Below are 25468 nucleotides of genomic sequence, written 5' to 3' on the forward strand. Positions count from 1 at the left end.
AATTTATGAGCCTAATATAATCCTCCTATATTTTTCTTGTATATAAAACTGACAGAATTCAGCTGAATCAATTTTCTGTTTAAGTTGTTATTGGCACTCTCCATGAACTTGGATGCTGTCCGCATTGTAGAGAAAAAAAAAAAAAAAGTATATACAGAGAAAAATGCTAATAGTTTTGGGTAATTTTGGATTATTTATGGGCAAAACTGAGGGAAATCTGACACACTGAGCAAGAGAATAGGTGTAAATCAGGAAAATAACCCAAAAACATAAAGCAGGAAAGCAAATACTCTCTACAAGATGTGTTTTTATTCAACTCACAGTACATTCTACAGATGCACACGTGTTACATCACCTTAATACAACAGAGTCTTGTAATACCTCCGCTTAAAAATGATGAATTGGTCCTAAAAATATAAAGGAACAAATTTAAAGTCACCAAAACTGTACATTATTAAAAATTCACTTAACACCACATTTGGTTTAGATTCTTTTTCTTTTTTGAAGAAAAACAAAACAAAACATACTGTCCCTTTGAATGTAATAAAGGAACATAAAATTTATTTCCTATCAATGGATCCGAGTTCAGTGTAAGAAACATAAATAAAATCCGGACTGTGGAGTCATTCTGTTGCCTTTGTAGCACACCAGCCATGCCGTGCAACATTGTATATTGGCCCTCGTACAGCACAAAAGAAATCAATAAAAAAAAAAAAGGAATGTAAGTAAAGAAACCAGGCACAAAAGCACCCAGTACTTCAAAAATCAGATCAATTGCAATGCTAGCCTTTAAAATAAGAGGATTTCAGTCTAATGAAGCCACTTTTAGAGGTTTTCATCTGGTCAAAATGAGCCACAAACACAAAAATTAGTGTTAGTTTAAACACCTGGCTGCAGACTTAATGGAGTCAAACATGCGCAAATGCTCAAAAGAACCTGAAAATCACAATAACAGTGTGAGAGCAAACTTTCAGTGTGTGTCTAAACAAGACTATTTACAGGTGCTAAAATTACAGAAGCATCCTTTTGGTTGTAGACAGATCGGGTGTAACTAGCTGAACATTTGCTCCTCACAGGTGGGACAGTGAAATCTGAACCTAAGACTGAACAACACTAAAAACCCTCCAGTTTCAGAAACCAGTGTCGTTAACACAGCAGCAGAGGCTGGGTTTGTGTGTGAAATCGTGTGCAAATTTGTGTGTATGTTCGTGTGTACGTTGGTGAAAAGTGTGCGTGCAAGACTTTAAGTGGAGGTTATACAACGTCTACTTGTGGCAGTCCAACAACGGAGTCCTTTTAGTTTGACTGGCCTTTTCATAAATTGTCTAAACATCTCTATAGGGTCATCTGTACACATTCACTACAAGCTATTGCTATTAAATAATCCCAGCTATTGTAATCTTCATATATATATTTATATATAGAATATATAATAAAAATATATTGAGCCAAAAAATTACTTCTAGGCATGAGACCACATTACATTACATTTCCAATGAAAAGGTAATAAAAGGCCCAAGCTCTGTGAAGAATTTTGATCCATAATGTTGTTGAGCGGTGCTGAGCAGGTCAGGTCTGCAGCAGTTAGGCTGCGATAGTGTGATCAGTCCCTGACCTTCAGTACGAGTGTGAGAGCTAAAATACGCCGGGCCTGAGGCCATGTCATCAGCCCACAGTGGGACTTGACCAAAGGCTTTGCAATGACACGGGGCTTGTGATAAGACATGACAGGAAAATGCAAACAGAAGACAAGGTGCTGAATTGAAGACGAGGAGACATGGAAAGGTGGAGGGTGACGACGGATATGTTTGCACTCTGAAGGGGAATGGGAACAAGTTCAAGCCACTTCAGCTGTGGGCCTTGTAGAAAAGATTAGGCCTGTAGAGGAAACGATAACAGACAAAGAGCCAAAATCTATACATATATACCTATACATGAGATAATACACACAGCTGGAACAACCTCCAGGCAGTCTTAGCAGTAATGGAGAGTGTGACTGGGACGGTGAAAGCACCAACAGTCTGCAGCCCCACCATCAGGGCGATCACTGTAAGCTCCTATTTGTCCTTGTTTGAGTAAAACTCCACCCAGCGGCTCTCAAAGAAACGCCTCATTGAGTGTCCAGCCATTCCCACCTCCGATGTATCTTCGTTGAAAAGCTCACAGTTGTTGAAGACCAGCTGAGCATCGGCTGCAAACTCCTCGCAGCTGCAGTAACTGAGACGAGGACACAGCAAGGAAAGGATTTGAGAGAAGAAGAAAAAAAACACGACATGGATAAATTAGGAGCAAGGACAGAACATGTGTATTAACACTTACAAAGGATATAAATGGAATAAAGATCATGTCAATGGATTAGGTTCATTCATTTCTATGTGTGATTAAAGTGTTTTATCTCCACCTTTGACTTAATTTTACAGAACTTTATTTCTGTTCAGAAAAAAGAAAAAGAAAAAAAAAAAGACTGTAAACAAAACAAAAAAAAATCACTTACACTCCCTGTAACAATCTCTCTCTCATGGTGAGGAAGTCCATGGGGTTCTTGATGATGCGGCGATAGCCTGGTACCAGGCGGGGGTTGACCGGTTCAAGGAAAGGCCATGCGTCTGCATGAGCCTCCATCTCCATAAGAATGATCCTGGCAGGGAAAGAAATGATGACTTAACTCAAATCTAAACACTCAAGACTGGATGGATCTCTCAGCCGTGATGGAGGTGTGACTCACTCGCAGAAGGTGAGGTCAGGTTGGTTGCGTGTCATCATGCGGCGACGTTTGGAGCTACTTCCTTCTCCAGAGTAACGGGAAGACGATGAAGGTGCTGTTTCTTTGTGTCGCATTGTCATGCCGCTGCCACGTCGCGGCGGCGTCTCATCCTCGGAGCTGTCGTCTTCATACCTTCTCTTTTTCACCCTGGTGCGCTTTTTGGACAAGCGCTGCAATTCACCTCCATCCTGAAAAGAGACGCAGACTGGCTGATGAACAACAACGCAGCAGGAACACAGTTCTTATAGAACTGCTGGGAAAAAAACCCCCAACATTTTCCCATTATTTTTTTATTTTAGTGAATTTTTTCAATTTATTATTTATTTATTCTTATTAAAAATTTTGAAATAAAACAACAACAAAAAACTACTGGAAAAAAAACTTTCCCCCATTTTATTTTAGTGAATTTTTTAAATGATTTTTTTTTACTTATTTGTTTTTATTAAAATAAAGTAAAACTAACAGGACTTCTGGACAATATTGGTGGATGAAAGCAAAAACAAGAACGTCATGATGGTTTCTAACCTTGGAAACACAGGTTGGACAGAACCAGTCTCCTTCTGGCACCTGGGTGATTTTGGGCCGTAGGCAGTACATATGGCAGCCCCGATCACAGCTGTCACACAGCAACAAGCATTCATCGTTATCTCCTTTTCTGCAAACCTGGCAAGTCTATTAAGGAAAAAAGGAAAAAAAAAGAAAGAAAGGTAGTTACACTATTTTGCAAAGTGTCCTCTCGTAATAATCCCATCCACCAAAGTGGAATACCCCCTGAAAAGCTCCTTTTGAGGCTACTTACCACTTTAGTAACAGATCTCTCCCAAGCAATGGCCTTTTCCAGCTGGAGTAAACACAGACAGAGCTGAGGAGCACTGCGACAGCGGTCTAAAGCCTGCCGCCATGTTCGTAGCCGAGAGGTGATTTCGCTTTCCAGACTGTAACAAATGAAAATTAGTTTTTATCATTTAAAAAAAAAAAAAAACTGTATAATGACAAATGTAAACTCCAAACTCTTCTCCTCACCTGATGACATCCATCGGATGCTCTTCTCCAGGTGTAGGGGTCAGGGGAGCAAGGCGCATCACTTCGGCTGGATTCCAGAGCGGTTCCTTCAGGTAGCGTCTCTCGATGTTTCTCTCCAGGTTGGCGAGGCGCAGTATGGCCAGATCCAACGGGTGCGTGGCAATGCGAGGCAAGCCAGACCACTCTTTCTTGGTTCGCACAATCCAGTCATCCCGTGGGTCAACATCGTGTTCGTAGTATTGCAGATCATCCCGTGTGGAGTCTGGATCTGGGATTGTGTAGGGCTAAAAATAGATGAACAGCAGCTTCAGCATAGTGGTGTGGAGTGAGACAATTTACAGCATATCTGGTCCATGTGTGGGGAAATGAGAGGGGGGGGGTTCTTATTTTACCTGAAACTCAGCAAGTGGTGTTTCTGCATTTGTCTCAGCATCACTCACTGCACTCTGAGGTGGTGCCTGGAAGAGACAAAAAGCTAGTAAATTGGTTTTACTGCTTTAAGTTACATGCACCTCTGGAAAGAAAAAACAAAGCAACACACACACCAATGCGTTTTTCAACTTATAAAAAAAACAAAACTGCAAATCTACATTTACAGATATTTAAAGAACTCATTTCTTTGGCATTTTGTGATTTTTTCTGCAAGCAACAATAAACTCGAATCAATTTCACCTTCAGATGTAGATCAGCAGCGATGACACGCTGCTCGAGGTCCTCTACCCACTGAAGGGCGCTGATGTCAGTCTCTATTGCTTTCTCCTGCACCTGCCAGGGCTGCTGCAGAGCCTCCAGCAGGACATCCTTCTGCTCTACCTTGAGCTCAAATATTGGGTCTAGTTGGTCAGGAAAAAGGGGAAGATTTTTTTAGAAAAAGAAATTGATGGAAAAGACGAATGGACAGAAAATTAATTAAGCCCTTATAAGTAATGCCACTCACCACTGGTAAGTTTGGTGCACATTTCTATTAAGCTCTCCATGTGTTTGGCCAAATGCTTATGAAGCACCTTCTCCCTAACGCCCCTTGGATGGAGTGCCTGTAAAGTGTTACTAAGTTCTTCTGGATCCTTGATCCACCACCAGCCACGCACCATTGCTGGAGAAAACAAATTTTTAAAAAAAACCCACACCATTAACACACTACAATAAAACACAAAAAACCCCAAACAGATATAATAATGGGATTTTCCAAGTGGAAAATTTAAGTTAAAGGAAATTTAGGCAATTTCTCACATTCCAGTTGAAGCTCAAGTCTTTATAGCCAGAAACTTACATGCTGGTATGGGTTTGACTACCAGCTGTGTGAAATACTGCTGCTCCAGTTCCTGGAACACAGAGTTTGGTGGGCGGCCGCGGCGTTTGGCTGCTGCTCCTCGGGGCCCTCGGCGAGCTGGACTACTGCCTCTGCTGCCTCTCCTCCGTCGGCGACCTGGCCTGACTGGTATGGTGGGAGCAGCTGGAGGGGGAGCGACGGGAGCTGGTACAAGAGGAGGGATTGTTGGTGGAGCACAAACAGGTACAGCATGAGCAGCAACGAGTGAGGGGATCTCCTGCTGTACTGCTTGGACCACATGATCAGCAGGAGCCTGGCAAGGAAAGAGTGGGTCCGGCTGTGGAGATGAACAAGATTTTGTTTATTTTTTAGATCATTTATACTTAGAACGAAGTATTAGAGTAAAAACATGTTAACTGTAGTGGCGAACCTGTATAAGAGGAGCAATGAGTGGAGGCACTGCACTTGGGATCTGAGGGAGGGGTTTAACTGGCGAGCTGGGTGACTTGAGCACCTGGGGCTCAGTGAGAGAGATGTCATCACACGGCTGTTTGGGGAGGAGATTAAACCACTGTCCTTGTTTCTCCGCCATCTCCTTCACGCTTTCTTCTGGTCGATTACCATCTGGAGCTTCCCCTGCTGTGGAGCATGCGCCATTGGTCGCTGCTTCCTGTGATTGGCTGAGCCAGCTCAGGAAAGCTGCTTGAGTAAGGTCATGCATACAAGTGTTTGGTGATCCTGGTCCTTCTTCTCCCGCTGACCTGACGCTACTTCGACGCCGGCGGCGGATCTTGGCCGTGCGGAGGTGAAGCTCGACTTCGGGTTTGATTTTCCGTGGGCGTCCACGGCCTCTTTGCGTGCTCATGAGGGATGCAGTGCCTGGCAGGGGATCTTCCTCTGGAGAAAAGGCTTGGGCATGGCCTGGGGTGGCAGAAGATGGAGAGGAAGGTAGAATAGGAGGTGGACTGGTTGGCATGGGAGCTTCCTCAACTTTGGGCACCTTTTTGAGGAAGGTTACGGGTACCTCAGCTACAAGGACTTCTCCTGAAGCTGAAACATCAAAGTGAAGAGAAAAAAAAAAAAAAAAAAAAAGATTAAAACCAAGTTTCAGTGTTTTGTAAATATAAATACACATCGTAATTCAGTCGGACTCACTCAGCAGCTCTTCAGGCCCTTCAACCAGAATTCCCCCGAGGTGAGGTAGAGCCAAGTATCTGCGTCGGTAACGGTCTTGACCCAGCATTACCGCCCGCATGGAATGAGACGACTGTAGCAGCTTTTTACGGAAGAATGCTTGGCGCTGAGGAGGTTCAATGGCAGAAAACAGCTCAACAATGAAGCAACATTAACATACAACTCCCTGTTTCTGAGTGATATCAGACTTACCTTGGTTAGCTTATCTATCTGCCTTTCAAGCTCTGGAATGCTGGCATTGGTGGGGTTCTCACTCTGTAACAATAAAAATATATGTAGTCAAATGTAAATAATTAAGATGATAATTAAGGTGTAAAGCAGAAAAAAAAAAAAGAGATTATACACACATCACTCAGTTTGGGCTCTTCTTTGCGTGCACGCCGGTTTCCTCTTTCCAGAGCTAGACCATTCTCCTCCAGACTGAGGTTCTCTTCTTCAGCAACTCTGGCACTGCGCCTCCTCTCTTCAAAACACAGCTCTTCCTCCGAGCGCCCTGTGCGCCGTGCCAACGCCGCCTTCAGTCTTAACAGGAAAAATACAGTCAAGATTAACATGATTGACAGATTTGAGGAGTCAAAGAAATTATTCTATAAACGTGATCATACTTGCGAAGCTTCCCCTCAATGATCCACTTGTTCTTTCGGTAGGTCGCCATGTTTTCCAACGTGTTGTCGATGTCACTAAAGCACATAAAACATACATAGCAACGTTACATCTTTGTGGAAAACTTCAAAAATATTGATCTTTAACAACAGGAAGTGATCTTCAAGGCCCAACCTTGTCACAATGTTACTGCTGTTCAGCTCTTCCACCAAGAAACCCAGAATCGCCGCCTTGGTGTCAGGAGGCAGAGCATGAAAGGTTTTGGTCCTTAGTGTGTTGCAAACCTCCGTCTCATAACCATGGGATTCCAAAAAGATGCGAAGAACTTCTGAGACTGTGTTGCGGGTCAGCTCCAACTCTACCAGCTTTTCCCCAAGTATCTTTACTGACTGTGTATCAAGATGGAGATGAGAGATATGTAATAAGGTGTTTAATAAATCATTATTAAGAGTTGCTTAAGAGTAGAAAATGCTTAATGTGTGTCACACACCTGATAATATGATGGTAAGCCTGGATCGTGCAATGCTGCCTCCACCAGCTTTATCAGAAGGTCCTGAACCTCTCCTTGGCTGTCGCCCAGGCCTAGCAGACCCTCCTGCAGGGTAGCAAGGCTGGGGATGTCCTTGTTTACATTAAGACCGATCAACTTTCCGTAACCATGCAGGAACTCCACCACAGCCAGGCAGTGCGCAAAAGACGTTCCGGAAAGAACCACACCGGGAACGCGAGATAGCTCTGGCAGAGGCTGGAGGAGAAAATTCAAGTAACTTAACATTTGTTGTTTTTTTTTTTTTTAAAAAAAAGTTTTAAAGTGCTAAACTAATAATATGTAGACTTGGACTCACTTTGTGGTCAGTCAGGCACATGTCCTCTGTGGGCTTCTTCAACTCCTCTGCAATCAGCTGCTGCCTCTTGCGCTCCTCTAGACGCCTCTGGGCCTGAGCTCTCCGTTCGGCTGCCCTCTTTGCTGCCAGAGCAGCATTAGCTGCCGCCTCTGCCTCTGCCTGAGCCTTAGCTAAGGCCTTCGCTTTACTCCGAGCACTCTGCACCCTGTTACTCTGGGTCGTCCTCTCTCCAGGTGTCTGCTGTACGGGTGAAGTGGCTTCAGTCTTAACTGACCTCCTGCGACCAGGTTTTTTGGGCTCCATGGCGGGTTCCAGATGAGAGTCTGGTGGAGCTGTCAGGTCTGCTGGTTCAGTTTTCCCCTCGAGAAGTTTTGCCTCCTGCTCTTGCTAAAGATGGTAAATGTGGAGTTAAAATGAATGTGATGATGACAACACAAGTGCAAACTATTTTAAATGTGGATGTTGAGTTGCTCCTGTACCTTGGCTTTTTTCTTTTCCTCCTTCATCTTCTTTATCTTTGCATCCTCCCTTCTCTTCATTCTTGCCTAGAAAAAAACAAGAGTGGCAACAAAACCAGCATGAGATGTGAACAGAGCAGCAGGTTGAGGTAAAAACCAATCAGGACAACTTACCTTTCTTTTCATTTTCTTTTTGATTTTTGCCATTTTCTCCTTCTCCTCCTCAGTAAGAGCTTCTGTAAAAACAGCAAATAATAAGATAAACATGCTCAATAAACAAGTGATCAAGTCTTACAAAAGCTAAGACATGTTTTAGCTTTAAGCCAAATAAATCATAATCCATCCCTGTCATTTACTCACCCTTGGCTTCAAGTCGCTTCAGCAGCTTGGCATCAACTTTGCTGAGGAGGTCTATCATCTTAAACTTAGGAGGTCTACCGGGGCGGCGAGCCTGCCCTCCCCTTAGGCCACGGACCCTGCAGGGTTTCTCTTTATCAGGGTTTGGTGGTCGACCACGCCGGCCAGTGATGGCCATGATCATAGACGGAACTTCTTCATTAGCCAACATGACCCACTTTGTGCCCTGTAATCCATTGCAGACATTTCACCAAGAATGCTTTCTACGCGTCTCTAACAGACAAGTTTGACTATGCATCAGTTTTTCTCCAAAATTTTCACTCTAATTAACTCAACTGTCTTCCAAAACAGGAAAAAAAATTACACACCTCTGAAGTTTCTCTTTCTTCATAAAAGTCTCCAACAGGCATCCGTGGGCTGAAACTGAAGTGTTCTCTGGTAACTACACTGTCTGTGTGTTTCTTCAGGTACTGGGGAACAGCAGAGGCAACAAGCAACAACAGTCAACATTATAACATAACTGACTGGCAGGAAGATGGTTTTAACTGTATTTAAGGCCTTTTAGGGTATTTGAAGAAGTGTTTTTACCTTGATTATTTCTGGAAACTGCTTCATCCTTCTTCCACAAGGAGTGTAATACCATGTTTCACCCTTCATGCGGTTCTCCATTTTCTTCACACGAATTTCCCTCCTCCATCTTCAGAAAAGAGAATATGTTATAACAATCAAGATTCATTTTTGTTCATAGTTGGAAAACTTTAAAGAACCTACAATTATTTTAACTTGCTATGTGCTGCATATGTGTGTGACAATTCATTTGTCTGACGCAGTAAATGTTTACTCATAGTTAAATTAAAACATCAGGATCACCAGTCTTTAACCGTTTGTCTCCTCAGGCAAGTGTGTATTTAAAACAACATGTAATGTAACCCTATTTTTTTCTGGACTACCAACTACGAGCTGTTTGCGAACATTCGGTGAGAAATTTACAGCCGTGGAGATGACATGCATGATAACAGATCTGACTAGGAGAAGCTGCTGCTTATGGTTTCTGTCAGCAAAAATATTCAGAAGAACAACAGATACTGAAGAAGACCAGTAACTAAATGTGACATATGTCTTGAACCTTTATGGCACTTTGCCATAATAAACAGGAAAAATACCGGATTTTTCAGGCCAAAAGGCACAATGGATTATAAGGCGCAATATCACTGATCTTTTAGTATCACATCTTTTTTTTTTAATGCACACAGGGTTATAAGGCGTATCATGGTCAGTGATAATTCTAATTCCAGTTGGCGTGCATTATTTTTGTTTGCACGCACACGTAGTTCGGCAAGTAAAATCACCTTTATATCACTTGGTCACCATAGCAACATGTTAATCAACTGATTCTGATCAGCTGGCTTTTGACAGGTGAATAAAAAACTTGTGCTTAACAGCACAAGTTTTAACAGCTGTTAAGCACAAAAACTACATCGAGACCAACACAAAATAGTCCCTATACTTAGCATATTTAGCAAGTTTTGTTTAAAAAAAAAAAGAAAAGAAAAAAAGAGCATTTGCTGTGAGGAACCATATTGGTATAAGCAGATTAAACGACTGGGATCTGTGTATTAAAACTGTGCACTGACGCCAATGCATGATTTTTAATGGGCCCTCTGGTCCGAAAAATACAGTAATTGTAACTTTGTTCTTTTTCAACACCCCTGTGACGATGGTTTGAAATGTATGTATTTTATTTGCCATACATTACAAATTTCTCTAAATAAATGCCCTGAACTCCAGACCAAGCACCAAAAATAACCTTCAAAAAACAAATACAGCTCTCAATTTGAAGGCTTTGTTTTATTTTATCTTGAGCCAGCAGTGACTTTAGTTATTCAAAAACGCTATATATTAAAAACAATACACAAAGCTCAATATTAAACATTGAAAAGTGCTGTATATGTTGTCCAGGCTAACTCGAAACAACAGTTTTGCTCTGTTTAAGTACAAAAGTGTCACCTGAAACCAACTTGGCACAAAGTGATTTTAACTCAAATGAAAAGTCTATAATTTATTTATATCAAAAAAATCTAACTGGATCCTTTAATATTTTTTCTAATCTTAAAAAAAAAAAAAAAAAAAAAAAAAAAAGCTCCATGTAGGAGTGAGAGGAGTAATTACCCATGCTGCAGAGGGAACTGGACCTGGTCCTCAGTTGCAACCCTTCTTCTGTTTGATTCTCCTGCACAAGCACATAAACACAGACAGAAACAATTTTTATACGCTGTAAAAATGTCAGCAACGCATTGCCACATTACGTCGAACATTAACTTGCTTTCATTACCTGCAGTGGAGCTGTCATCGTCATTTTCATCACCATCATCAGCGGTCGTTTCAGCATCTCGTTTCGGAGTTGTCACATTTGCTTCCTGATCTTGTTTTCTGACCCTTTTCCTCTTCTTGGGTTTTTCGGCGGCCGAGCTGATAGCTGAAGCGTTGGCCAGAACAGCTTCAATAGCAGCCGTTATTGGATCTACCTCGTGTGTGAGAGGCCCAGCCTCTGCTGACACATCTGATGCATCTTTCACCTCCATCTTGAGAGATTTCTTCCTCTTTCTGCCCCTTGTTCCATCTCTCGAACCTCCTTCCTCATCAGTCTTAATCTTCTCCACTTTCGAAGTTCGAACTCGAGGCTTTCGCTGTGCCAATTCTGGAGCTTAAAATAAAAATACAACACAGCTTTTTAATGAAACATATCTTCCTCAGTGTTAAATTTGGTTGACATAAGAATGTTAAATACCTGTAGTTTTAGTCCATACTGCCTTTGGAGTTCGAGGTTTGCGTGGTTTCCCTGGGGATTTCAGACGTCCTCCAGCAGCTGACACAGTCTGCTCCGTAACTGGTTGGAGTGGGTGTACAGCAGGGCTTTCTGCTGGGGTACTGAAGGCAATGAAGTTCTCGTCTTTCATCTTGAAACTCGGGGGTGTCATTGTCTCATTAGCAGTGGTCTTAATAACGTGTCCAGCTGAGTCTGGTGCATCGTGTCCTCTGGGCTCTGAATCTGCTTCAGGACCTGAGATGGAACATTAAACCACATCAGTAGAGTGCAGAACGGGGTAATGACTTAGATAAGCAGTAAAGTCGTCTATATTTATAGCTCCCTTTATGATGAGACCATTTTTCCTCTATAAAACAAAATAAAAATCTAAAAAACAACTACACAATTTTAGTATTCAAACCAATATGTTTTTAAAACCAGTAAACAGTGTCTGTAATTAATAACTTTAAAAATGTACCTTGGACAATCGGTTGAGATGGGACTAATAAGTGTGAGTTGGACACACTTGAGTGAACAGGAGGCTCTTCAGTCTGAGGGGTATTATTTAAGGAAGACTCCAGCATAGACTCTCCTGTTATTTGGCAGCTGCTTGTCTTTTCTGCCTCAGAGGTTTCCTCTTCCCTGGTCGAGTCCGCTACGTCATCTTCGGAGTCATCTTCAGAAAAGCTGATATTTTTAGTACTGTTAAATGCACTACATTGTTCCTCCTCAGCTCCTCCTATGCTGTCAAACTGAGAAGTGTCCTTTCTCACGGGAAAGCCGTGGTCAAAGTAAGAGGAGTCACCTAAACATAAGCTATCATCACCTAAAACAGAGGTTGTTTCCAAGACAGAGCTGACATTGATTCTTGAAGGGGTGTCGCATGTTGAACTGCCATCATAATGAGGAGCAGTATGGGAAGAGTTATCAAAGCTTTGTTCATCAGTCAGATGTTGTACCCTTGTGCTGCTAAGCTGCGGGGACTTTCCAAGTGGCGATGACTCCACCGAGGAGTCCCCTGCCTCCGAGACCACGCTGCTTTGCATGCATTGTTTCTCAAAATCCATTTGTTTATTCTTGAGATCCTCCTCAGGTAAGGGTTTTCCCGGGAGATCGCTGACGGATTTGTGTGTGCAGACTTCTGATTTCTTAGTCTTGGTCGCTTCCACCGGGGATGTCCTCAATGTTCCTGGGTCCAGCTGGTTTAAGGTTTCCTCTGGTTTTCCATTTCTTTTATTTTCTGCTGCTTTTCTTTCCTTACTGCGACCATGGTGGTCTGACTCAGAAGAAGACTGTGTTGGCGCACATGGAGTGGTGGTGTTTGGAGGATGCTGCTCAGAGTCAGAGCGTTGCACCACTCTAGAAGACGTATCCATTGTAGGAGGCACAGACACCAAGGCAGGAGGAGAGGACATGGGTGCAGTCCTGGAGGCTTGAGTGGTTACAATAGGTAGGGTAAACAGAGGTTGGACTGCAGGACTGTCTTGGGCTGCTGGAGGGGGAAAGTTAACCCCCCCTGGTGGTGGTGTATCAACAACTGGACTAGTGTTTGTCTGACTCTGGGAGGTTGGTGCTTGTTCACAAGGTTCACTGCCAACTAAAGGGGTGTTTGACGCTGATGCAGGAGAAGCAGATGTTGATAAACAATGGTCAGGCAATGATGAGGCTGAAGTTGGAGGTGTTTCAGTTGAGGAATGTGAGCTCACAGATAGAATAGCAGACATCAACTTAGGAGGACCAGATGTTTCATGTTGACCCCGAGATGCATCCGTTAAACGGGGTACCGAAGGCGGCTTAGACCCATGAACCATCTCGAGAGATGAGATGGGTAAGGAGTAAGATGAGTTGGAGGCTACGGCAGGAGACGAAACACTTGGCGAAGGTAAAGAAATGGAAGGAGGCAATGCTGAGTTTGCTTGATGAAGCACAGGCTCTGATGAAGATGAGACTGGAGGGCCTGAAGAGCCTGCTGCAGGTCTAGACAGGCTTTCCGTGAAACCAAGCGGTGTGGATACCTTTGAAGGTGATGCAGACAGAGGTGACGGGGATCCTTCTGACAGATGCTTGGATCCCACAGTGGGTATCTCAGCTGCTCCAGAAGTCAAAGTTCTGAGGCCTTGCATCATTAGGTAAGGGGAGGACAGTCTGGAAGAAGCTACTGCAGATGAAGCAGGAGATGCATTGGAAGGCGTTGACATTTGTGGGAGAGCAGATTCCACATCACGGGATGAAACCATAGCAGGTCCGGGAGCAGATGTTGGAGATCCAGAGAAAGTAGGAGGTGCAGATACCCGTGGCGGTGTTGAGGCCTTGGTTAGAGACACTGATAATGCCGCATTAGATGCAGAGAGCGGAGATGACACACACTGGGGAGGTGGGTTACAAGCTGGATCTCTAACAGGGGAGGTCATTTCTGGACGCAAAGCTGCTGGCTGATCTGAATGGTGATAATCACCTTGAGGAGCTATGTGAGCAGCAGAGGGTTTGGGTTGGTAACTGTCAGTCTTGGGTGGCCTCTGGGCAACAGGTGCCCTTTCACTGCTATTATAGCTAGTGTCAACCTCTTTGACAGCTTCTCTTGAATGCCCTAAAAGAGAAGAGGGGGGAGAAAAATCTTTTTAAAAAAATGACAAATGAACAAAAAATTGAAATGAAACAAATTATATATCTGCTAACACAAAAATGTGCTAGTTTTTTTTTTCTTTGACCTTTATTGAAAAGAAATGATTTAATATTATAAGGAAGACTGTTCAGCAGATTTTAGCAAATCATACTGATGGTAGTTTATTTATAGAAAGACTAGTAAAGTCAAACAGTGGCACCTGCTGGTTATATCTTAGCACTGAGTACTAAGGCGACAGAGGTACAACCTTACATATATGAATTTTCAGACTTCACAATTGCAGTAATCCAGCTAATATGGATTCAGCAAATGCCACATAAAATGTATCACAAGCAGAGAGCGCCATTATTCAGCTAGATTCGTAGAAGGCATATCTATGTCATAAAAGAAGAAGAAATAAAATCATTAACTAGCATGACTGGCATTAAAAGCAGGAAGTGAAATGTAGATGAGGATAGTTTAAATTGTGAAGAATTAAAAGTTTAATATCAGATATGCAACATGGCCAAAATGTATAACTAACTAATTTCAGCAATCATTATCATAGTAGTTATAAAAGCTGGAAAAACTGATGTCTTAAAGGAAAGACAAATTTAGGGGAGTTGCAAGTCACCTCGTGCTGGAGAAGACATTCCCACATTGCTAGTATGGGGGCTCCGCTCCCTGCTGTGACCCTTAGGGGATCCACTATCCTGTACTGCTGACGGTGAAACAATTGGTCCTGGTGACATCCCAACAGGCAGAGGACTGCTGGTGCTCCCTCTGCCTAAGCTGTGGTGCTGTGGGCTGCCACGTGGAGGAGTAAAATTCTGAGCAGCTGGGGACATCATCTGAGCCTGGCCTTGAGGCTGAGACTGCTGTGGCGGCTGCTGCTGCTGAGGAGATGGCAAGGATGGGTGCTGGGGCTGATGCTGGTAGTAGGGCACCCCATTAGGCATCATACTATAATGCTGTGGTTGCTGGTGCTGCTGGTGGTGATGTTGTGGCTGACGGTGGGAGTGGAGGTGCTGCTGTGATGGTTGATGTGGGGGCTGTTGTAAGGACTGCTGCTGGTGATGCTGTGATGTAATCCCAGAATGTGCCTGACTCTGGTAAGTCCCATACATGCTGTGGGAATTATAACTCATCTGTTGCTGGCCAGGGTTACTCCTGTTCCAATACTGATTCCCTGTGAGAGGAATGTTTGCAGGGCCTGAAACAGAGGGTTGGTGGGAACTTTCAGTACCCCCATTCAGTTGGTACTGTCCATGACCCTGGAAGTGGTGCTGTGACTGAGGCTGCACCATCCCAGGTGCAGGCTGCTTCTGGTGCATCCCATGTCCAGGAGATGTGGCCATGCCTGGACCATATTGAGGGTGACCACCCCACAAGTAGTCATAGTTCATGCTGCTCTGGTGGTGGTTGCTCACATGAGGGTAAGGAGCTGATGATGGGTGGGATCCAGGCACACTGGACCCATGTACAGTAGTGACGCCATTCACATTCATTTCGCCATTCATATCTGTTAAATAAAGAACATAAAAAGATCTTTAAAAAGGTTTGCATTTGTAAAAGTGCATTTTTGTAGCTGAAACAGAACACACTATAGAACCAAAAAAAGCAAAATAGTTCAGTCTTTTCGTTGTTTTTTTTTTTTTTCACATCTGCTTTCATTTTAGTCATTTTGTCTCTTTCTGGTCATTTTCTGTGTTTGCTTTGTCATTTTGTCCCTAAACAGTCATTTTCAACCTTCAGTCATTTTGAGCATCCCTGAGCTCATCATGCATTTTATTCCTATTAACTGCATCTTTTCATCCTCATTTTACATCACACCTGAAGTTTATGATCTTTTTGTGTCTCTTTTTTAACAATTTGTACACATTACACTTTTCTGCAGTTGTGACTTCGGTTTCCTTGCAATAGTAAACATTTCCATTTCTCTTCAAATTTTTTGTCTCTGTAGTGGTGGTTTTTTTCTTTTTTCTTTTTTTTTTTTAATTGTCTCTATGTGGTGTCTTTTTTGTGATCATTTGCAGGTAAGCCTCGGGGGAACCTAATATCCATGTCAGATTTGCCCATTCAGTAACACATCATGGTGCTTGAAGAATGAAAATACTCACTCTTCCCCTGCTGAGGAAAACTCATGGAGGACCCATTAGTATAAAGAGAATCCCCTGAGGAGAGTTTTAGTCCTGAGTTTGCTGAGGAGTGGGTGCCATAGTTGAAACGGTTATTTGAGTCCATCTGAAGAATGAAATAAATAAATAAAATAAAATAAATAAAAACAGAATCACTCAGCTGTTGACTGTTAATCTTCACCAAAATGTGTAAAAGTGATACAATTATGGAACAAGGTTAAAATGGGAACGGACGCTCAGCCTTACAAAATGAATAACCTGTGCATTCATTTCCATAACTTATGGAGACATATTAAATCTATGTAATGTGCCATTTCCTCCACAAAATGTCTCTCCTCTGTGATTTTGGCAGCTGCAGCTTGTGACAGCACCATTTCGCTCCAACAACAGCCGTCAAAATGTCGCAGCCAGCAGCAGCAGCAGATGCTAGGCCCTACTGAGCGTAATGGACAAACGGAATATTACGATAGAGGCTCATCATTACTGCTGATGAGGCGCTGCTAATATAAACGCAGCTTTCTCAGTCTACAATGAGAAATGTACATTTCGTGCAGGGGATGACACTCGCATGTTATCAAAAGCCAGTGGCTCGGGTAAAGTAATAAAAATTAAAGAGATAAAGGGGAATATTTTACACTCGAGGGCCTAGAAAATTGTTTACTCCGCCGCCCGCTGTTTAACAAGTCCCGGTAACCCTCCAGGATACTTGATTTCCTAATTCAACAAGGCCGTAGCCGTGTTAGCCTAGATGAGCTAGCAGCGCCCCTTAAACACACTTTAAAGCCCTGGTCGTCGGCTGTACTAGCAACATTAACAGCTGATGATAGATATATAGTTCACACTTCAAAAGACTACCTTACATTTTAGCGTAAATTATGAGACAGGATACATTAATACTCCAGTCCCAAGGTTATTAAGCTACAGCATCACAATAGACGCTAGCTAACACACGCAGGCTAACTAATAGCATCCATAACGTTTATCCGGAGTTAAGTAGGCTGCGATTCTAGCCTGTAGCCAGGTAGCAGGTACCGTAACCACGCTGGTTTGGATTAATCATGTTCATCAAATATTTTTTAAAAATGTGGCAAGTCCAAGTACATATCAACTGGTTTGATAATTATGGCAAACATTAACTCACTCATCAAATTCTCAAATGAATAAATGGAGGCGTGCTCCCTATTGTTCGGTGGCTAACGTTAGCTAGCAGCCAGATGAAGTTACATTGTTTACGCTGCACGCACAGACAATTTCAGCAGAGCATCATCCTCCCACACCACCACCATCCAAAGTTTGGCTCTTTTTTTAACTTAAAGGTGCCCCACCTTTCAGTTCTTGGATCCCGAAGGGGCAAAGGACTCTTAACCTTCGTCTTTACGGATATACGGGTGAAGATGATAAAGCGATAAATAATAAACAACTATTCGCTAACCTTTGGGTTTTAAATTAGCAAACATGGCTGGTGTGGTCCAGTACAGCCTTGATCACAGAACGGAGCGAGCTGGAGCTACGTAAAGATGTCAACATTACCCCCCACACATCCGGTAAAAGTACACCCTGAAACTTCACAAGAAATTCATAGAAGTAGTGAAAGTAAATAAACATAAAGATAACGATTCATATAACGTATAACGAAAACATTCAGTTTTCATAGTCGTCTAATTTAGGATAGTTTATTAAATATACGGTTATATTTGCAGGACTCTAAAAAAATAAAATTAGTAATTTCCCTTTTCTTTATTTATTTCTAACCTTGTTACTACATTAAATGAAAACGAAACTTTTTTTTAAACATCTTATACTATCGTAAATTGCAGTTTGCGCTTTCTGGAGAATATTAATATTTTATCACACGATTTTATTTTAATAGTCTTAAGAGCATAAACGGGAAATTACGTCATCGTATTACCACTAACTTTTCATAAATGTTCATATTAGAGGAAATCGGACCCGAAGAGGAAGTATGCTAATATGCTTGACCGAAAATCCCAGAGGTTTCTGGGTCCTAATGCCAAAGTATGCGCAGTAGAAATTTACAGAGAAAAAAGAAACAATGAAATCATACTCTATTACTTTTTATTGTTATGTTATATTAAATAAATTTAGTTTTGGTTAAGTTTATTGTCTTTGAAATCATTTGGCTGTGGTTTTCATTTCATTTCAATTAGACATAAAAAGTAAGGAAATTTGTGTCAGGTTAATCATTTCGCCTTTTTTCTTTTTTTTTTTTTTTTTTTTTAGATTTGAAACTTTTAATTTGGTCCACGAAATAATTCACCCTTCACATTTAATTTCTGAATTTTTTTATTTATTTATTTAAATCATTTTGTGAGGTAAGCTGTTTCTTTTTACACATGCAATTAAACATGTACATAGCCAAGAATGGATATTTACTTTGGAGAAGTCTCCAAGTGGTGCTAGTAGATGGTTGCAAAGCACTGGCACATCTCGTGTTCCTCTAATAAAACTGAATTTAAGGCCCTTTCCATAAAGTTCAAGTGGTATTAACACCTTGCCTTAAAAGGGATAGAACATTTGCCAACCAGGCAGAGATAAACTCTATAATAAGTTTCCCTTGGATATCAAAGATCTTTATACTCATGCTAGATTTGATTCAAAGAATGTTTTTGCTGTTTTGGGGACTGACAGTCCTTGAAAAACAAAAAAAAAAAGTTCACTGTCTTTGAAATCATTTGATTGTGGTTTTAATTTAATTTCAATTCAACATAAAAAAGGAAAGAAATTTTTGTGAGATTAATTATTTCACCTTTTTAATCATACCTACTTTTTTATTTATTTTTTATTATAGTCAGAAAGCCTGATTAGTCATCTATATAACAAGGTACAATTTGGAAATATTGTGTTAAAACAGCTAAAGGTGTGTGTAGTGCTCAGAGTTACTTGGTGAATTGGATAATTACACACTCACAGTATTAAGGACAACTCTTTATTTCTCAGCCAGGAGTATTTGAGGGTTGACAGATGTGATTGACAGGGCCATTCTATTCCCTAAACTCCCAAATTCTGGAAATACTTCAATAATCCTGGGTCTGTGGACCTGACTCCGGCCTGAAGGGTGGAGTCAGGTCTTTGATTCTGGAGACATGGGATTGTCACTGGCACCAGAATCTCATTGATATCCATTAGATGCAAGTCATATACACCCAGCATTTAGTTGTGTTACTCATTCCACAAATGCATGATCCTTAAAAGATAAACCTCAAGTGACAGATCAGGTTTTACCAGCCATACTCAAACATAAATGCCCTCACTTTGTGCTTTACAATGTTTTCTGTCTCACTCGGCCCAAACTTTAATATATTCATTTAAAATTTAATTTCCAGTTTATTAGTTCAGTTTTTCAGGTTGCCTGTTTTGTCTTTGACACTTCTAAGTAGGTTCTAACACTATGAGCTACCCTAATAAGTTATATTTAACATGCTCCTGCTAAAGCCACAGTTATGTTCAAAACATAATTAACTGCAGAAAGCTAACTGTGTATTTAAGGTGTAAGTGTGAAGAAAGGCAACAAAATTATTCTTAAACAGTTTATTAGAAAGATGTAGACAGTAATAAAAAAAAATCCACTGATATTGAACATTGTCTCCCCTTACATATTACTGACAGTGCAAATATGATTTGGTCATCACGCCATTTTGTTGCAACACTCCCTCCCGCACGGCATATGGAAAGATCCTGGAGGATACTATAAACCAGACGATGCTGAGGCCCAACACAGCCTCAAGCTTTTATCAGCTGCAGAAGATATCACCTCGTCTCTGCTGTGAAACATGTGCATGTAAGGTAAGGTATGAAAGGACTATTGTTAAGATACTAAATATGTGGAATTCAATAAGTACTGTAGATGATCAAAGGGAAGATGCTAATATTTTTTGCAATGAATTCGGATTATTCCAATTTTACAAAACAAATGAAGTAAAGGGAAACACGAAAGCTGGAAGGTTAAGCTATTGATACAAAAGACTGGCTTCCTGGATATCTAACTCACTGCACATGGAAGGCTTAAGAGGACCTCAATCAGAAAATGCATCTAGTTTTTCAATCATGAGAAACTACACTGATAAACTAACTTAAAACACAGCATTGGTAATAAATGGGCCCAATCAACTTTAAAACAATTCATTTGATAGCAAATTTGAAGTTTAACGCATATTGCTCAGTTGAGGTCCACTACACAGTTGTTTTCCCAACAAATAAAGTTGTGCTTAGCTGTAATAATTAACAGTAAAACAAGATAGCCAAAGGTGCAGTACAGCAAATGGAAGTGGATATAGCTGCTCTGTACAATACCATGCAAATCAACTGTAAGTGGACTGATTGGTCAAAAGAGTTTGGAGCGGAGGCTATGGATTTAAATATGGCTACTGACTCATATGTACAGTTGTTTGTCACTGCTTTCAGTTTCCAGATATACATTTGTTTAGATTCCTCTTGTCCCCCTTTCTTCCATTTTCTTTCCAGAGTCAGTCTCCTACTCCAAGTCTGGCATTTCTGGAAGGGAAAAATGGATAACATTACAGACTCCAGTACAAATCACCGCTTTAATATCAGTCTGTATAAAAGCCCTCAAATACTTACTCTCATCATCACTATCTGCAGATTCGTCCTAAAATAAAAAAGTAGAAAAAAGGGGGAAAGAAGGTTTAAAACAAGATTACACAACAGCCACTGTCAGTGGTTTAGTTCTGATGAACAGTTTAAGTGAAAAATAATTTGTAGAAGTTGATTAAAAAAAAAAAAAAAGATTCTTACATCATCTGCACCATCTAAATCAGGGATGTCATCCTCACCCCCCATGTTGTTCATCATCTGTAGTACAAAATATTACAACTATATGTCAACCAAGCACCAACAAATCAGGTAATTCAAGAGAAACAAGTACAAGCCCTACAAGCTCATAGCACACGTATGACTTACAGATTTAATAAGATAATGACAATTCTATGTGTTTTGTTTTCTTATTTTATAAAATAAAAATCTAATTAGCACAAATTTCAGTCCCATTTCTTGTTTCATATCCTCACACATTTAACTTCAAAGTACTATTTAATTCACTATAATCAAAAGTGCTTACATCTGAAAACTGATCAAAGTTGCCCATCTCCTCATCAGAGTCGTCCTCCCAGTCCTTCCAGTTGTTGAAATCAACACTGAGCCAACTCAGCTGTGGAAACAAGACCAACATTTTCAATTAAACAGTTTAGGCTGGAAAACTTGTCCATTTGAGAGCTAGTGTTTCATTTGTTCAAGCAGAAAATCTTCAAACAGGACTCCACCTGATCACAACCAAGCAGGCAAAATCCCGACCAAATATCTGAAATGTCAAAGCAACAACTGATCGATGTATGCAAATATGTCTGGATTTATTCTGATCTGTACCTGTACAAAAAGCCTTCTGAAAAACTAAAAAGAAACAAACAACTTGGCAGCTCTAGACTAATCTTACACTTGTCTGGTAGTGTAATTTTTTTTTTTTTTTTTTTTAATTTCTTTAAAATGAACTCTTTATAATGTTGAATCTGTTACCTGCATCATTTCTAAATGGACACCGTATTTCCATCATATTTGTGTGTCCATGACTGACCTTAGCTTTATCTTTTGTTAGCCTTGGCCACGCCTTCCCCGGCTGTGCTTTTTGTAGATAACACAACACCGAACGATCTGTGCGTTTATGTTTGGATTCCTACATTAAGTTGGAAAGAAGACAAAGCATAATATAACAAGGACAGTAAACTTTTTTTTTTTTTTTTTAAAACAATCTACAGTCCAACGCATTTTACGTAGTCTTTCTGAATGAATGCACGACTTACGTTCTCATTGATAGCTTCAAAAAGTTCTATTTCATTCTCATGTTTGACATCATCATTTCCTCCAAGACAGCTGTGGGAAGGAAAAGAGAAAAAACAAAGACACTTGACTGACTCTAGCACACTAAGAGAAAGAACAGCATATCCATAAATAACATACTGCAATATTTATTAAGCCTCCTCTTGAAGAAAGCATACCTGAAACCACACTTTGTTTTATCAAAGTTCACTTTAACATCTTTGCTGTCAGCTACACAGAACTCTATAATAACAGAGTCCCTCCTGTCGTACCACTTGGCAGTCGCTGGATGCCTGTGAGGAAACAGAACATAAAGACATATTATAACCACATTAGAGCTGTCAATAGGTTATGGTTAACACATAACAGAAATACACAATTTGTGCATTTTTATCATAAACTTTATACAGCAAATCTGGACCCCCTTAAAGTTATTACCCCCCATGCAAATATTATTAAATGTAAAATGACAATTCTAAAAAAATATACATTTAAACAAACAGGAAAATGATTGCAGCACTTAAATAATTACAACAAGCAGTTTTTCATTTATTGTAAAATAATTTATTCTGAGTACTTTTTGAGCATGTAAATATCTCAGAGTATTACTACATGCTGTAGGTCAAAATGCTGTGATGTGAGTAGGCATCTTTGTGTAAACCAGGCGGCTATCAACAGGCCTTTGTATCAGGTTACACAATGTAACAGGAATATAAAAAGTAAAACATCTTTTCTTTTCAAACATAACTCAAACTTGCTATTTAACACCCTAACATTTTAAGTGAAAAGCCTGACTGGTAATAACACGCAAAGCCTGACTTTATATGTCGTCAACTAATAACCAGCTATAAAGACCAGCTAAGGTATCAAGTGAAAAAGGGAAGAAGCCACGAGGCGTTTTCCCTCCACCTCACTGGGAACAAAGTAAGTGATAGGACATAAACTTAATGACCATCACATTCCGCATTACATACATATACACCACACATGTTACAGGCATGTTTACTGTTACAACTTCTGTTTTAGTGACTCAACAATCAGCCAAACCCTCCGACAAATAACCTTTTAAGTGTTTGAAAGCTAACAATGAGTTATTGGACGCCATTGGAGAATTATAACCATTGAAAAGTTTGCTTATGTTCCTGATAATCCCAGATTTCCTGTGTAATGTCAGCACCCTAGCCACTTAGACGGCTCTGATGCTAATCTTATGAGTGCCTTCCAGAAGTCTCAATGAGCTCTGCTAACCCGGCTAACTACGCTGGCACGACTACCAGCCATGCGGTCACCAGCGCCACGCCAAAGCGAAAAAGAGCAGGCTTCCCCTTTAAAGATGAAATAACAAACAACAACTGTTACAGCACATTAAGCTTTTTCACTGGCGTATTTTACAGAATTAACGTTAGCTAGCCCTCCAATTCATTGAGGCAAGGCCATCCTCCCGCCTTTGCAAAAGCATGTTGTCAAACGGGTAACGACGTTTAGCTAAGCAAGTGAACTATCGCACTTTCCGCCCGCGCGTTCATGCCCACTACTTACATTTCCTTGCGTGTTGAGTACTTCTTTATCACAAGGAAAATAGTATTGTGAACAGAGTGGTAATGTCTGATAAAGAAGGCACGCTGTCTACACACAAGCTGTACAAACGCCTAAAGCCTCTGGACTCCACTCCGTAGTTTACGTATCTCAGGATGAGAATAGCAAGACTGACGCACTTTGTGTGTATTGGATGTTTCTAGAGCTTTCAGTTCAGCCACAGCTGTGAGTAATGTGAGGAAAGCGGCGCACGATCTGCCCAACATTTGGTTTGACTCTATCAAATGTAAATAGATTACTTATTGCGTTTGTATAACCTTTTATAATAGTTTAAAAGAACATCACTCCATTTTACAAGCATTTTATAGAGATGCGGGATAATAAATAAAGTGTATACAAAAAAAAAATCGAAATCATATAAATATATTTTTGATTGGAGCAGTCCTTTTCTTATTAGGTGACATATTTTAGTTGATGCCGCACCTTTTTTTTTTAGCCTACTTAATTTTGTGCAACCTACACCTGTTGTCCCCACTAGGCGAGAAGTTTCTTGCGCCATCTAGTGGCAGAGAGCGCCAACTACACCATTCTGTGGAGAATTGATGTGATGTGTAAAAATGGTAAATGTGCAAAAAGAAAGCAAATTTCATGGGTAAAATTCGCTTGAACGTACTTATTGATATTTGTTATTTGATGAAAAAAAAAATTTTCATAACTTAAATGAGGGAGTGCAGATAAAACATTGCATTTTGCTGGTTATTCAAATTATTAATAAGTTTGTCATTCACAACAAGAGGACTATTTACCAGTTCAATGAAATTCCTCTTTGCTGTTCATAATGAATCCTTATCAACAAAAGCATGCATATGTAAAAGCAGATAATTCATATTATTTATACAATAGGAAATAAAGTCATATGAAGCTGAAGGATTTAAAAATAGCTCTAAAACAATAGAAATCTACACTATGCAGAAGCATGAAAATGGGGCTTGTTAATTTTTCATGATGGTACCATTACATAAATCAAATCCAATCAGAACTTAGAAACAGAACTGTGAATAAAAAAACCAAAACAGAGATGTAAATCAACCCCTTTACATTTTTCTAAAACTAAATATTTAAATATACATCAAATATGTTTGCAACAACAGCCGTATGTGTACTTAGTTGACAGTAATTACACATATACAAACTAAGAAACAGATTAGCCTACAGGAATATAAGGGTTAACTCCCAACTTCTGACACCTGTCTGGGATCTGATAGTGGGAGAAATGAAAGACTCAAGATGCTCTCTGGAGCATAGATGTAGAAGTTTTTGGGGATCATATCAACATACTATGCTTCTTCGTGATAATCAGAAAGTATTGCCGGTGCTGAGCACTGTAAACCAGCTGTGTGGTGTTCAATGTCCAAGTGAGGTCCCCGTTAATGCAAACGCCCAAGAAATTAATGCTGTTCATCGTCTCCGCTTCCAAGTTCCTGAATGAACAGTGATCTGTCAAGAGAGTGAAAAGATCTAAAAGTAGTCTATAATTATGACATTTATTTCTTCAATAGCCTCTATATACCATATGGCCCAGTATATTTTAACTAGGTACCAGTTAACCAGATAAGCAAGTTTTTCTGATCTTCTTTACCTTGTTATTTTAATATTTTTATAAAAACAATCAATAACCACTATTGAACCACTATTTTTTCTCATACTTTCTAAACCAGGGATCCTCAGTCCTGGTGTTCAAGGTTTGGTGTTCTGCAGTTTTAGAAGTTTCCCTGCTGCAACACACCTGACTCAAATCAATGTGTAATAAGCATAATGTCCTCAACTAGTTCTAAACCATGTAATCTAGTCACTTTAAACTAGTTGAAATGAAGCAGACGACCAGCCAAACAACACACATTCCCCTGTTCTTCTTTACTTCAACTTAAATTTTACATTTGTATGAAATAGCAATGAATCACTACATATGAGCGTTTTGTATTTTTCCCTTTACTGGTTTCCTGCTGCAAGAATTTTACACAGTTT

The 25468-nt window shown here is 40.5% G+C and overlaps 2 protein-coding genes across 2 annotated transcripts; both read right to left on the reverse strand.

The window, feature by feature from the left end:
- Positions 1 to 418: 418 nt before the first annotated feature.
- baz2a (bromodomain adjacent to zinc finger domain, 2A) lies at positions 419 to 17525 on the reverse strand. Its single transcript, XM_079238549.1, has 30 exons — positions 17386 to 17525; positions 16043 to 16166; positions 14557 to 15444; positions 11799 to 13907; positions 11303 to 11575; positions 10847 to 11218; positions 10684 to 10744; positions 9103 to 9211; positions 8883 to 8984; positions 8518 to 8740; positions 8332 to 8393; positions 8179 to 8244; positions 7700 to 8086; positions 7345 to 7599; positions 7029 to 7243; positions 6857 to 6931; positions 6599 to 6773; positions 6444 to 6506; positions 6213 to 6357; positions 5488 to 6107; positions 5058 to 5394; positions 4725 to 4880; positions 4460 to 4620; positions 4180 to 4245; positions 3788 to 4071; positions 3564 to 3699; positions 3290 to 3436; positions 2726 to 2952; positions 2495 to 2638; positions 419 to 2217 (listed from the first exon to the last, which is right to left on the reverse strand). The coding sequence occupies exons 2-30, from the start codon at positions 16164 to 16166 to the stop codon at positions 2058 to 2060; spliced, it is 8142 nt and encodes a 2713-aa protein (XP_079094675.1). The 5' UTR covers positions 17386 to 17525; the 3' UTR covers positions 419 to 2057.
- Positions 17526 to 19594: 2069 nt separating this feature from the next.
- On the reverse strand, positions 19595 to 23581 carry ptges3b (prostaglandin E synthase 3b (cytosolic)). The gene is made up of 8 exons (XM_079239153.1): positions 23447 to 23581; positions 22087 to 22200; positions 21892 to 21961; positions 21666 to 21764; positions 21156 to 21245; positions 20834 to 20890; positions 20660 to 20687; positions 19595 to 20572 (listed from the first exon to the last, which is right to left on the reverse strand). Coding segments are annotated over exons 1-8 (480 nt in total). The 5' UTR covers positions 23449 to 23581; the 3' UTR covers positions 19595 to 20552.
- Between the last annotated feature and the right edge of the window lie 1887 nt (positions 23582 to 25468).

The sequence above is a fragment of the Telmatherina bonti genome (assembly GCF_933228915.1).
Source record: "Telmatherina bonti genome assembly, chromosome: 4".
NCBI classification, from domain to species: domain Eukaryota; kingdom Metazoa; phylum Chordata; class Actinopteri; order Atheriniformes; family Telmatherinidae; genus Telmatherina; species Telmatherina bonti.

Bases quoted from the DNA above. Each gene is read 5' to 3' on its own strand.
- baz2a (XM_079238549.1), bottom strand. From the start codon at position 16,166: ATGGACTCAAATAACCGTTTCAACTATGGCACCCACTCCTCAGCAAAC. The intron at 6,774-6,856 runs GTATGATCACGT...TTTCCTGTTAAG, and splicing joins ATTGAGGGGAAGCTTCGCAA to ACTGAAGGCGGCGTTGGCAC. The intron at 3,700-3,787 runs GTGAGGAGAAGA...CATTTGTTACAG, and splicing joins CATCCGATGGATGTCATCAG to TCTGGAAAGCGAAATCACCT.
- ptges3b (XM_079239153.1), bottom strand. The intron at 20,688-20,833 runs GTAAGAATCTTT...TTTTTATTTTAG, and splicing joins ATTTAGATGGTGCAGATGAT to GACGAATCTGCAGATAGTGA. The intron at 20,573-20,659 runs GTAAGTATTTGA...TTTCCCTTCCAG, and splicing joins TGCAGATAGTGATGATGAGA to AAATGCCAGACTTGGAGTAG.